This window comes from Ambystoma mexicanum, chromosome 2q, assembly GCF_040938575.1.
Source record: "Ambystoma mexicanum isolate Mex_15411 chromosome 2q, UKY_AmexF1_1, whole genome shotgun sequence".
Lineage (NCBI taxonomy): Eukaryota > Metazoa > Chordata > Amphibia > Caudata > Ambystomatidae > Ambystoma > Ambystoma mexicanum.
In genome coordinates, this window is record NC_090924.1 from 425,348,563 (window position 1) to 425,361,401 (window position 12,839).

The 12,839-nt window shown below is 44.6% G+C and overlaps 1 protein-coding gene across 10 annotated transcripts in view; it reads right to left on the minus strand.

Annotated features, from left to right (window-relative positions):
• The window catches only part of LOC138569465 (uncharacterized), a 2,298,575-nt gene that overhangs the window by 789,597 nt on the left and 1,496,139 nt on the right, over window positions 1-12,839 (minus strand). For all 10 annotated transcript variants that reach the window (XM_069647455.1, XM_069647449.1, XM_069647446.1 and 7 more), the window contains one exon: window positions 10,181-10,234. In XM_069647455.1, the coding sequence (XP_069503556.1) occupies window positions 10,181-10,234 (54 nt within the window). The remainder of the gene's footprint in view (window positions 1-10,180; window positions 10,235-12,839) is intronic.

Below are 12,839 nucleotides of genomic sequence, written 5' to 3' on the forward strand. Positions count from 1 at the left end.
TTTAGCATCAGATTTCAGATTATCATCCAATAAAATATTGAAATCAACCAGATGTAGTATTTCCTTGTGTTTACTCCCAATGTCTATTAAGAACTGATCTAAGTGTTCTAAAAATGCTTTAGCTGGGCCTGGAGGTCGATACCCAAATATAATTGTTATAGCATTGGTTTGCGAGCACAAAATACAGCCATGTCCCATCTGGGTGGAAGCATCCAAATCCAACATTTATAAATGGAAAATTTTCAGGAAGGATTTTAAAATTACTGCCACCCCGCCCCCTCTTCTATTGGTCCTATTAATTCACTGGATGGTATATTTCTGCGGGACCAACCAATGTAGCAGGGCCAGTAAAGACTCATTGAACCATGTCTCGGTAATAAACCAAGTCTAACTCATGTTCTTCAATCAAATCATGAATTTCAAGCGAGTGGTTGACTGCAGACCGAACATTTAAAAGGGCTGCCTTAAATGGGCTCTCTGTCACTTTTAGCACGTCAGAGTTATTCCTGTCCGTGTGTTTTCCTTTGCCCAGATTCCTGATTTTGTTCAATGTCCGGAGTGTAAGGTGGCCTTTATATATATTGAGCTCCCTCAACGCAGGGCTAAAAACTGGTAGAAGACTCCTAGCTCTGCTCAATCCCCGGTCTGACATGAGGCACAGTCTCGAATAGGCACACATATACAAGACAAAACAGGGAATTCCCACAATGTTCTCATAGAAATCAAGGCAGCGTTTCACGCCGGCAACCGTGATCGGGCAGTAAACAGGCCTAAACACTGACGTGAGACAATTAAGGCCTGCATCCCTTGAGGTGTGATGTGGCAGGTGGCACGCCAGAAAGAGTGCTGGGCAACGCAGTTTGGCACTCCCAATATTCACTCTGTTTTAAACCTGCCAAACATCCATATCATGGTAAAAAAGGTAACACACACCACCCGCTCTAACATACCAATATTCACTTGTACCAGTAAAACTAAATATTATTAAACCGCTTTTTAAAATTAAAATTCAAAATGCAAAAGCAAACAATTCTGAGTAGTATCAATCTCTGGGAGGTCGTAGAAATCCTTAAAACCCAGTGAAAAGTAAGCAAAACGAACCAGCACCCACAAAGGCAGCAAGGGTTGCAACAAAGCCGCGCTGACGCAAGCCAATTAAGGCCTGTGTCACCTCTCACGTGATGCGGCAGGTGTCGTGCCAGAAGGAGTGCTGGGCAACGTAGTTTTCCACTCCTAAAATTCACTCCGTTTTAAACCTTCCAAACATCCGTATCATGGTAAAAAAAAGGCAACTCACACCACCCGCTCTAACACACCAATTATGCAATGGAAACCTATATAAATTGGTGGAGAAGTGGCAGGAGTAGAAGTGTTAGGGTTGCACCTGCCTGTACTGTGTTCACCTTGATTTGCAGAACTAATCTCATGCAAGAATCAAGTCCAGTGTTTCATTTCTTCTGCACCAGAGGTGGGAGCTTTCTCCGTCCCCTGCTGTTTCCTATGTAATTCCCTTCCATCTTACCTTAAATCTGCTACTACTCTCACCTTATTCCATCACAAATTGAAATCTGGCTTTTTATTATGCTGCAGTTTAATCCGCCTTTCTCTCTTTCTATTTAACTTTCTGGGTTTAGTGCCAGTGCACTCTAAAACTGGCAATAATATTTCTTGATCCGCACTTACAAACTGCCAGTAATATATGCATCTAACTATAATGTATGTATGTATCTATCTATAAATAGAATATCTAATAATAGTGGGAGATAGCACCCCTGCAGCTATGGCATAGTTGGTCTCAAAGTTAGAGCACTTTGTGGGTGGCTTCTAACTTTGGTTGCTTTCACAACATTTTCTGAAAAAATACGGACCCGACTAAATATTTTTGGTAGCCTTCATTGCAGGCAGACATGTCATCTAAACATCTAGTTTCATAGTGTCCACAGAACTGCATAAAGTAAACCAGCATTAACGCTGTTAAAAATGTATTCATGCGTCCAATATATACTAAACCAATGAGAAAAATATTCAAGCATGCCACCAACTAAGCATTCATGTCTTTCTGAATTGATACTAAACCAATGCTTGAACATGATGCCTGGAGTTACTTAACAGATACTAAGGAATACGTGTGAGATACCAATGTACTGTGCAAATGTTTATAACTTCCATCTGAACTGATGAAAACCCAATGTGCAAGAATTCATAGATATTCTGAAAATGTTTATAGTACAGTTCTTTAAACACAGCTACAGCCATTTCAAAAACATAAGATTACATCTGTACTGCTTTGGAACATGATAGTACACAAATTGTCAGAGATGCTCTAGTCTAAGAGCGATCAGTGTGTCATTGGGCAGTGCTAATCAAGCCACAGAGATTCAGTAGCCAACTTAGATTGAAAGGTATGTTTTAGCAACAGAGGCTATAGGTGGATAAATAACTGCAGTTCTTGGCGTAAATATTCAATTTTCAGTGTCAGGTATGCTTAGGTATGGGCACATTAATATTGATGTATGATTTGTACATTTTTATATTAAGTCTAAGCATAAACTGGGACCCACTGAAAAACAGTTAGAACACTGGTGACCATATTTTCTGAGTGGATACGAAAGCACTACTCAAGCAAGCATGCTGTTGCTAGGCGTTACCTTTCTCTGAACTAGGACATGTGAGGGGTCAGCATTGAGAGGCAGATGCAAAGAAGTAACTTTCCCAACATTAGTCTTTTTATTAATGAAAAAGGGTTTGGATGAAGGACTACCTTTCCCTATCCTAAAGTGAATATCCCTTCCTATAAACCTAAAATTAAAATAGGATTACCTAGTGTCCAAACTCAAACTGACCTTCACTAACATATACAAAACAGTGCAAGGTAAGTGTTTCAAATTTCAACTCAAATAAGTGCAACAAATCAAACATATACCTTCAACCAAAACACATAGGGTATCCAAGGGTTGGCTCCCTTCCCCTGGATTATTTCAGGTAAACTATTCACAATGTCCTGTGTGATAACCAGTCGTGTAAAGGCATTGCAAATGTCTTTTTTTAACTAATACTCTACTCATGATGAGAAAACAAATGTTCCTTAACAAAAGATTAATGTGTAAAGAGAAATTCTCTCCTAGTCTCTCCGAATGGCAACACAAAATGTATTTTCCACACTGCAGGTTGGAATAAGGCAAAGGGAAGTCTTTACTACTTTTCAAAATGACAAAACAAATGTCTTTTTCACAACTGAGATTCAAGTATGGCAAAAGGCAAGATTTTTAAAGTTTCTAGTTGACAAAATGTTCTAAGTGAGCAAGAACTTAATACGAGCAGGTCTCTTTGCAACACACCACTTCAAATTGAGTTTCCCGGTTCACTATCCTGCCAGGAAACTTCTCAACTGAAAACTCTTGACATGGCATGCATTACTCACGGTAATAGCATTTCTGATGATTGTATCTGCTTAGATTCAAATGCTGTGCATATAGTCCGACATCTAATGGTTATCGCAGAGTATTGCATTTTTCTTTCGAATATCGAAAGGGGGCGTCGACATGGGCATGACTAACACTATCCCTAACGTGATGTGTAGTGTTCCCAAAATCCCTCACACGTCGAGGTCCCTCCGATTGTGTTTTTTCTGCCGTGAAGGAAACTTATAGTCAGAATAAGTGAGTACAGAAGATAGAAGGTGTAAGATGTCTATGTTCCTTCTACTCCATGAGGGAAGGAAGGGTGGGCGCATGTGAATCTAAGCCGATATAACCATTAGAAATGTTATTACAGGGAGTAATGCATGTCTTCTGATGCTTGTTAATCTGCTTGGAATCACATGCTGTGCATAGACTAGCAAGACCAGCGATGGTGGTGGGATGTGAGAAGGAACAGTAGCAAAGAGATGTCTTAGCACTGCTTGTCCCACCTGAGAATCAGACCTAGAGTGTTTATCTAGGCAGTAGTGTTGTGTAAAGGTGTGCACAGAACTACAGGTTGCGGCTTTACAAATGGACTCAAGAGGAACATTTGCAATTAATGCTATGGTAGCTCCTGTGCCCCAAGTAGAGTGTGATCTACGCGTGAAGGGCTGATCTCTCTTGACAAGAGTGTAGCACATTGTGATGCAATTTTTACGATCCACTTTGAAATAGCTGATTTAGAGACAGGGTCCCCTTCTCTGCCAGTTGCAACTGAAACCAAAAACTTGTTTGTCTTTCTTAGTGGTCTTGTCTTTTCCAGATAAGAAGGCGGTCTTGTAGGTGAGTTCTTTAAGGCTAACCTTGTGCATTGGTTCAAAGGGAGGCCCCATTAGTCTGCTAAGTAAAACGTCCAGGTCCCACCCGGGAGCTGGGTTGGAAAAAGGGGGATGAAGTCTTTTTACCCCTTCCATAAAAGCTTTGATCACTGGAATCTTCCACCACAAAACCTTCTTCTGGGACGTGGTGTATGCTGAAAGCACAGCTAAGTGGACTTTTAGGGAATTGAAAACCAGGCCTGAATCTAGCAGGTGAGTTAGGTACAGGACAATATGTGTTGGTGTGCATTCAATAGGATGGATGCTTTTGCCATTACACCAGATGACAAAGTGTTTCCATTTGATGGAGTAGCAATGTCTGGTGTTAGGTTTCCATGCTTTCCCCGAGTATGTCCATACACCTTTGAGGGAGTTGGAGGTGCCCGAACACTATGACCTCAGGAGCCAGGCTGCTAAATTGAGAGTTTGAGGGCATGGATGTAGTGTCTCCCCTTTGTCTTGCAACAGCATGTTGTAAGGGCATGGCAGCTTCCTCGGAGGGGAGACTGACTTTCCATGATATGAGAGAACCAATGTTGGCGGGCCCACATCGGGGACACCAGAATCATCCTGACTGGCTCTTGGTGCATCTTGTGCACTATCCTGTTGAGCAAAGGAATCAGGGGAAAAGCGTAGACACATATCCCTGACCATGTTATCCAGAGACTGTTCCCCTTGGAGCTGTTCTGAGGGTCCCTGGAGGCATAATCTGGGCCTTGTGCATTCTCCAGAGTTGCGAACAAGTCCATCTGTAGGAAGCCCCAGTCTGCGAAGACGTTGAGAACAATGTCCTCATGCAATCACCACTCGTACTCTACGGGTAGTGGCAAGTCTCTGCTGAGTACCCTGGTCAGAAGATTTGAGTTCCTCTGGGACGTGTTGTGACAGGAGGTACATCCTGTGTTAGAGAGCCCATTCTCATATGTTCTGTAACAGTTTGGACAGCCCTGGAGGGTGAGTGTTTAAATAATACATGGCCATAGTACTGTCCATGAGGACTAGAACTGTCTTCCTCTGGAGGTGTGGTTGGAATGTCTTCAGGGCCTTTAACACTGTTAGCAGTTCCAATAGGTTTCTGTGGTTGGATGCTACTGCTGGGGACCACACACTGTGGGCCATCTCTTGAAGGAGGTGAGCCCTCCACCCTGTCAGAGATGCGTCTGTGGTGAGTGGCTTCTACTGTGGGGGTGGTGAAGGTGTTCCCTTGCAGGAGGTTTTCCCTTTACCACCACTGCAGAGACTGAACAAGGTCTGCCGAGATAACCACTAGATTGTCCCATTGTCCGCTGGTCTCACACCAATGGCTCGAGAGCCACTCTTGCATAGGGTACATGCACAAACGTGCGTGTGGAACTAGGTAGATGCAGGAGGCCATCATCCCTAACAGTCGCATGGCTTTGCGTACGGTCACCTCGTGACTGGCTACATAGTGAGGAATCTGGAACAGCATGTTTTGAACCATCTTGTTGGAGGAAATTACAAGGCCGTCTTTGGTCTGAATTAGAGCCCCCAGAAACTGTTTGACTTTGCTGGTGTCTACACTGGACTTTCTCGTTGATCGAGATCCCCAAGGTAGAAGAAGAGGTGTTCTACCGTCTTCTGGGTATTTATTAGGCATGTTCCGTACAAATCCGCTGTTATTAGCCAGTCGTAAAGGTAAGGGTAGACTGGGATGGACTGTCTGCGCAGGAGAGCCAGTTCCTTCGTGAACACCCGTGGAACTGAGGCAATGCCGAAGGGAAGAACCTTGAACTGATCGTGCGTGTCCTCTATCATGAACCTTAGATACTTTCTGTGTGCTGGCAACATTGAAATACGAAAGTATGCATCTTTCATATCCAATGTGGCCATGTAATCCCCCTGCACCAACAGTGGGATTACTTCATGCAATGTTGTCATTCTAAATCTTTGCGATTTGAGATATTTTTTCGCTGGATGCAGGTCTAACACAGGGCGCATGGCGAGATCCTTTTTGGGTACAAGGAAGTACACTGAATAAATACCCTTGTTTACATTGTGAATGGGGACGACTTCTACGGTGCCCTTTTCTAGAAGGATCTGCACCTCTTCCAGCAGGATTTGCAGGTGTGCTGAGATAGGCACCTGCTCTTCGGTGGGGGATATCAAGGTGGCCGGTGGAACTCGATGCAATAACCCTAGGTGACGGTCTTCAGCACCCATTGGTATGATGTGATCCCCCTCCCATGCGTGAATAAATTTTGTTAACCGTCCCTTGACCGGGAAGGCCTGGGAGGGGACCCCGGACTGGCGAGTCATTTGGATGTGGAGGCAGAGGAGCCTCTTGGGGTGGAGTTTCTGCCTCTACCCTTGCCTCTGCGCTGCCCTCTTTGCTGATACTGTTTGTTGCCAGATGAACCTTGTCCGGAAGATCTTGGGGTGCCTCCAGCGGCATATTGCCCGTGGGGATATCTGGAGAAGGACTGACCTCGAAAGGAACAACGAGAGTTTGAACCTCCCTGCTGTTGGAAAGGCTTGGCTGTAATCTGGTTGAGCAATTTCAGCGTCTCATGAACTTTCTAAGCAGTCTCCAAGGCGTCATTGACAGCCTTACCAAATAAGTTTGACTCCTCTACAGGTTTATTTATCAGCTGAGGCCCGAGTCTCTGGCTTGAAGCCTGAATTATTCAGCCAGGCGTGTCTCTTGAGGAGAGTTCCTTGTGCCACAGAGCATCCTGCAGTTTCAGCAGCGTCTAGTGTGCCCTTTAGGCGTGGTTGCGTGGGTTCAGGTATCTCTTGGAGGCCTTCTTGAAACAGGCCCCATTGAATGGTGCTGTAACTAGCGCAAAAGGTTTTATTATTTGCGATTCTGGTTGAATAGGCCACAGATGTGGTAATACGTTTGCCGAGGACAGAGTTTTTTTGCAGTCCTTATCCGGGGGAGCCTCTGCCGTGGACAATGGCACCCCTGCCCTTTTTCTGGTGGTTGTAACAACCAGAGAGTACGGTGTGGCATGACCTCAAATATACACAGGGTCAGATGTAGAGGGGCGAAACAGTTTCTCAACCCAAGGGTTGACGGCCATTGTGAGGGAAGGAAACAAAGGAGGATCGAAGCATTTCTTTCTGGAGTTGAGGAGAGGAATAGCCTGACTAGTGGGAGGTTTTTCTTTGAGAATATCCTCAACGAGTCCTGGACAGCCTTCTTTGAAGCAATCTAAAAGTGATCTGCGGCTCTCTTTAGGGTGGCATTAAATACCATCTGGTCATCTATTGGCGATGACTGCCTTTGTTGAGGTGAAGAAGGCGGGTCTAGACAAATAATGTCTGGGTCTGGGGTATGAGTGGGTGAGAGCCAAGGCCCCTGATCTGCTGGCTGATCTTGTTTCCAGTCAGGGTCCTGGTCAGCCGCATTCTGATGAAAAGGATTGTCCTCATAAGTTTCTTCTGGTTCTGAATACTCAAATACCTCATCCTGAAGGATTTGTGACTGAATTGGAGGCTTCTGCAACTTTGGTGGAATGGGGCAGGAGTCCTACGCCCTAGGTCTCTTGGGAGTTATGTACTTCTCTGAGATCTCTATGAATTGAGACATCTTATCCATATAAATTTCAAACCTCTGCTTGGTCCACAGGGATGAAGCAGAGGGGTCTGGAGGAGGAAAGGGCTGTTCAGAAGGCGGAGACTTAACTGATAAGGCCCTAGAAAGGGGTTGGGGGCCTTCAAAGTACTCCTCTCGACAAGAGTGGGTGATTCTGGGCTGTTCCGCAGCCGAAATAATAGCCACAAGACTCTTGTGTATTTTTGGCAGCTGAATGTTGAGTTTTGACACGCCTGAAGGCGTCGTCGCAGTTGTCTACTCTGCTGAAGCCTTAGTTACAAGCGCGTCCTCGGACAATGTGTCGGTAGCTGTGTGCTTATTTACAGGGACGCCCTTGTGAGAGGAAAGCCCAGTCGCATGCCGAGAAGACAGTTGCGGGGAGGGCGCCAGACTACGAGGATCGGCAGGCACCAAAGTTTTTGGCAGGCCTGTTGGAGTTTGCTGTTTCTTTGACATGTCTGTCAAGGAGGCCTTAGGGGTTGTGTTTTGCCTTAGGTGGTGCATGTGTGCCCCTGTCGCCAGGGAGTGAACTCCTCATAACTTTGCCGGTGGCCTGTCTGTCAGGCTGAGGAAAGTAATCTGGGAACCAGAGGGTTCTGCCGAAAGGTATATGGCTTCCAGGTCAGAGCCATGGCTGCCGCTGGAGTCCTCGTCGAACGAAGTGACGGCACCAGCGGGGGAACAACTTTCGGCCTCCATTGCGTAGGCCGCCCACCACTTTGTCCACCTATATTTTAACATCTTGGGAAGAAAGAGTTTGCAGGATTTACAGGAATGCTCGTCATGGCCATTATGTCGGTTTTCAAAATGCTTTTTCGCATATTCATATGTGCCGGGCCCCCTACTCTATTAGGCCGACTCACCCATTCACCATGCGGCTGCTGAAGAGTGTTTGCGAGGGGCCGGCTTCCCCTCCTAGGCACAGACTTGCTGAGTCGGCCCTTCTGATGTACGCTGCCAAGCCCCACGCAGCTCTGCAGGACCAAGTCTCCTTACACAACCCCACTGCGCACTGTCTGCTTTCTCTCTTCCTCCAGAGCCCCTCTTCCTCTGGTCTCGAACACCGTGAAGCTGCTTTTAGCAAGGGTCTCTCCCCATAGCTTCTTGTGGGATTACCTACGGCACTGGTCACGCTTCCTGCTCTGCGCACTCTGCAGCCTTCATTCTCTCTCCTTCTGGATTCCTCCTGTCCCGTTTGCTGCAGGTGATTTTTAAATGTAAAGGTCCCACACAGCTGATTAGATTCATGACAATTAGATTCCTTAGTATTCTTGTGGTCACATTTCCTCCGCATGAACTGCTTGCTCCTCTTCCTCTAATCTTCTTCACAATAAAGAGAAGTATACCACTTCTCTCCTTGTGGAGTCACCACTTTCCCTTGACAGTCATGTCCTCCATGTGATCCGCCCTCAGAATACCACCCCAAGGGTCAGGATCAGGTAGCGTCTGCCTTCCCCCTAGCCACATTGGAGGAGACGTTAGGCTGGGGATCAGTGATAACTCTCCAGAATTAATCATAGACAGTAGCAATGTTCAAGCATGCAGGTAGAACACTAATGTTTAAGTAGTTACTAGTCTATTGTAAAAACATACTTTAACGCGAGACCAATCCCTAGATCCATACATTTATCTAAAAAACAAGTGCAGTGATTATTCAGTTTATACCAGACTAATCTGTACCCATTTTGATCATCCCTCTGGCTCAATCTTCATAGTGACCCAATTTATTTTAACTAGTATTTTTATTCCAGGCAAAGAAATCTATGAGTATAGGCTAATAAAGTTGTTCATTGCCACTAATACTTACTAGGTGTTCAAGTCCTACCTTTTCTGTTTTAAACAAAATAAGTGATTAATAAAAAAATGATTCTGTGAAAATTGTAAAATCATGTTATTTTGGCCTTTGTTCTTTCTTAGTCTATCAACGAAAAGACAGGGGGCGCACCAGAACACACTAAGGACGTATTATACGAGAGGCATGGGTAGTTAGAACTTCCTCTGTCCATTTCTCTCATTGTGCTCTAAAACACCACTCTAAAAATCATATATTAACTTGAAGAGAAATTGAAAGGCTCTGTATGCCGGTGTATTGATGACATCGGTCTCCCCCATATGGTTTGTGTTAAAAAATACTGCCCGGGCATAACACGTTAGTCTGGTTGCGAGTACTTGTCCCACCCTTGGGTTGGTAAACATACAATGCAACAACTGTTCCTCCTCTGACTCACTTTCCCAAAATAAGAGAATGTGTCAGTCCTGAAATTATGATGGTTGGAGGAAACAGCACTAACCATGTTTGAACATACTTTTGCTTCAGTTTGGCAGCGTTTAAATGTACGTACCCTTTTAACAGCCATCTTCTGTTCAATGAGCTTTGATCGAAGCTGCTGTTTTTTCTGAAAGAAGTGGAAAAGACAAGGCATGAGATTCCAGAAATGTCCAATGAACACCCATGAGGAGTACACCAGAACAACACATTCATGCTATGAAATTTGATGAAGCTGCTCAGTAAAAGTGGAGAAAAAGGAGAGGGTGGAGTGGATGTAGTCCTTCCTATCAAATGTGCTAATGCTACAATTCAGCAATAAACTGACATTTACACCAGTTAATAAGGATAGTGATAGAATCTGTTTTGGGTAGATGGAAAGCATTGTCAAGTTACCATCAATCGATTAGAAAGCTTCAGCTGCTTGAAATACCCAAGACTGTAGACACAAAGTTAAATAAACGGTTGTTCACTATACATTTTTTCTGAACATCTTTGAAAAGGTGTCAGTATATGATCAAGGACAACAACTAATTTCGAATTCCTTTATCATCCTTAAACAATAACTTAGTGACATGTTTGAGAGTAAAATAGGTTGTTAGGGCATAGTACACAACTGCATCATGTGTCTAAAACATGTGCTCCTCAGATTTCTTTAAGTAGCAGTTTTTCAGGACTGTAGGTACATTTTGAAGGGCTAGCTTACTTTTCTTTTAGAAGAAGGCAAATTACTTTCACCATATAATTAAGTATGCATGACATACTAAAAATGGCATATTTTGACTTTGTTACCATGAACTAAATGTCTATCCATAGTGTTGCCCCAATGTGTTAAAATAAAGGACATTTTTATATGGACATATGTTTTCCAACATTCCAAAAAAACTACTTTAAGTCATCAGTGTGCCCTAGTTTTCAGTGATGTCATTAATGACAAAAGCGAAGTCCTCAAAGAGGTCATCAGATGATCCTCAAAGATGACGGTTGCTTTCAGGCATTTTGTTGTAATTAACTGGCTCATTAAAATCACTTAAAGTTTCTTCACTGAATTTCAAGGGTTTTATTGTGCCATATTTCACACCAATATGGAATGTTACTCACCGTAGTGACTATAATACTCCTTGTCCTAAGTCCCCTTTCCTCAATCCTTGATGGGCATCCGTGAAAAAACTGAGCTTGCCCTTTAAATTTAATGCCAGACGCAGGGGCGTGGTCCGGGGTCTGCGAGCCATTTAGCTGCGCACTTTGCCCCCTCACCTCCGTCCCTTTGCACGCTGGACGCTCTTAACAAGGTACTTGGCCATGTATTATAATGTCTAGGGGAATGGAGGTGGGTCGTTTGGAGTAAAGGGGACTTAAAACTACGAGTAGTTACTACAGTGAGTAACATTCCATTACTCCCATTTCCCATACCCTTTCCTCCATCCTTGATTGAGGATTACAATGTACCCCTGCTATTGGGAGGAGGACATGAACCACCTAAGAAGCGGCAAACAGATGCCTCATAATTGTCTGTCCGAATTCTGCATCTGCTCACATGCTAGTATCTAGCAAGTAATGTTTGCAGAAAGCTGACGGTGTGGACCAAGTAGCAGCCTTGCTGATGACGTCCCTAGAGGCATGCCTCCAAAACGCCACTGCTGTGGCCTTTGCCTCACTGCGTGGGTGTGAATTCCAGTTTGTATAGCTTTGCCCTGTGTCCTGTAAGACTCCTGTATTTCAGAGAAAATCCACCTGGCGATGGATGCCTTCGATGCCTGTGTGCCCAGGTAGGTTTCTCCGAACGTAAAAACGAGCGCATTGGTCTTCCTCCTTCTTCTTGTTATGACTCCAGAAACCCAAAGCCAGTGATTTCCATCTATTAAGATGATGTTTGCCAAAATAAGCACCAATCAGCCATCCACCTCCACTAGATATCGGTCTTCCTGATGTTCTTTGTGTATGCAAGATAGAATTCAAGCACTCTCCTAAGATCCAGCAGATGAAAATAATTTTCCCATTCGGACTGTGAATTCGGGAAAAAAACAGCTAGGCACATTTCCTGATTAAGGTGGAAAGTCTAAACCATCTTTGGGAGAAATTTGGAATGAGCACTGAAAATCACTGTCTTTGTGAAAAATTGTTGACATGAGTTCCAGCAGAATTACCTTCTTGACCGTGAACTACTCCAGGTCTGTGAACGACCATGGCTCGAATGGCTTATGTGTCAACACTGACAACAGAACATTAAGGTCCCAAACTGGGTGCGGCCTATGCACAGGTTCAAAAAGCCTCTCCAGCCCCTTCAAGGACTCTTCACAACTGGGATGGTCTACGCGAATGTATGATCCGATGAGTTCTTGTAAACGCTGGTAAGAGCGCCAGCTGTCAATCTTTGCACCACAAAAGACAAGGGACACTTGATCAGGCCTATTTAGTTCTCTCTTGCCCAGAAACAGAACCTGGTCCACCTGCTCTTGTACTGTGTCCTGGTGTACTCTATACAGGAGGCCTGAAAATGCATAGTTTGTCCTCTGAAAGCTGGTACTTGGTACCTCCGATGAGAAGGAGCCAAGCCAGCAGAGCCAGCCCCCCCAGCTCTTGGTCCACCACTGCCCCCCCCCCCCAGGAAAGGAACGACAGAATTGATCGGGAGGGTCACTGGTCCCATCACCGCTAGGTGAAGCAAGTTTGAGAACCACACCCTCGCCAGCCAGCCATCTCAGAGACTTAAGGATAGAGAGCAGTCGACTGAC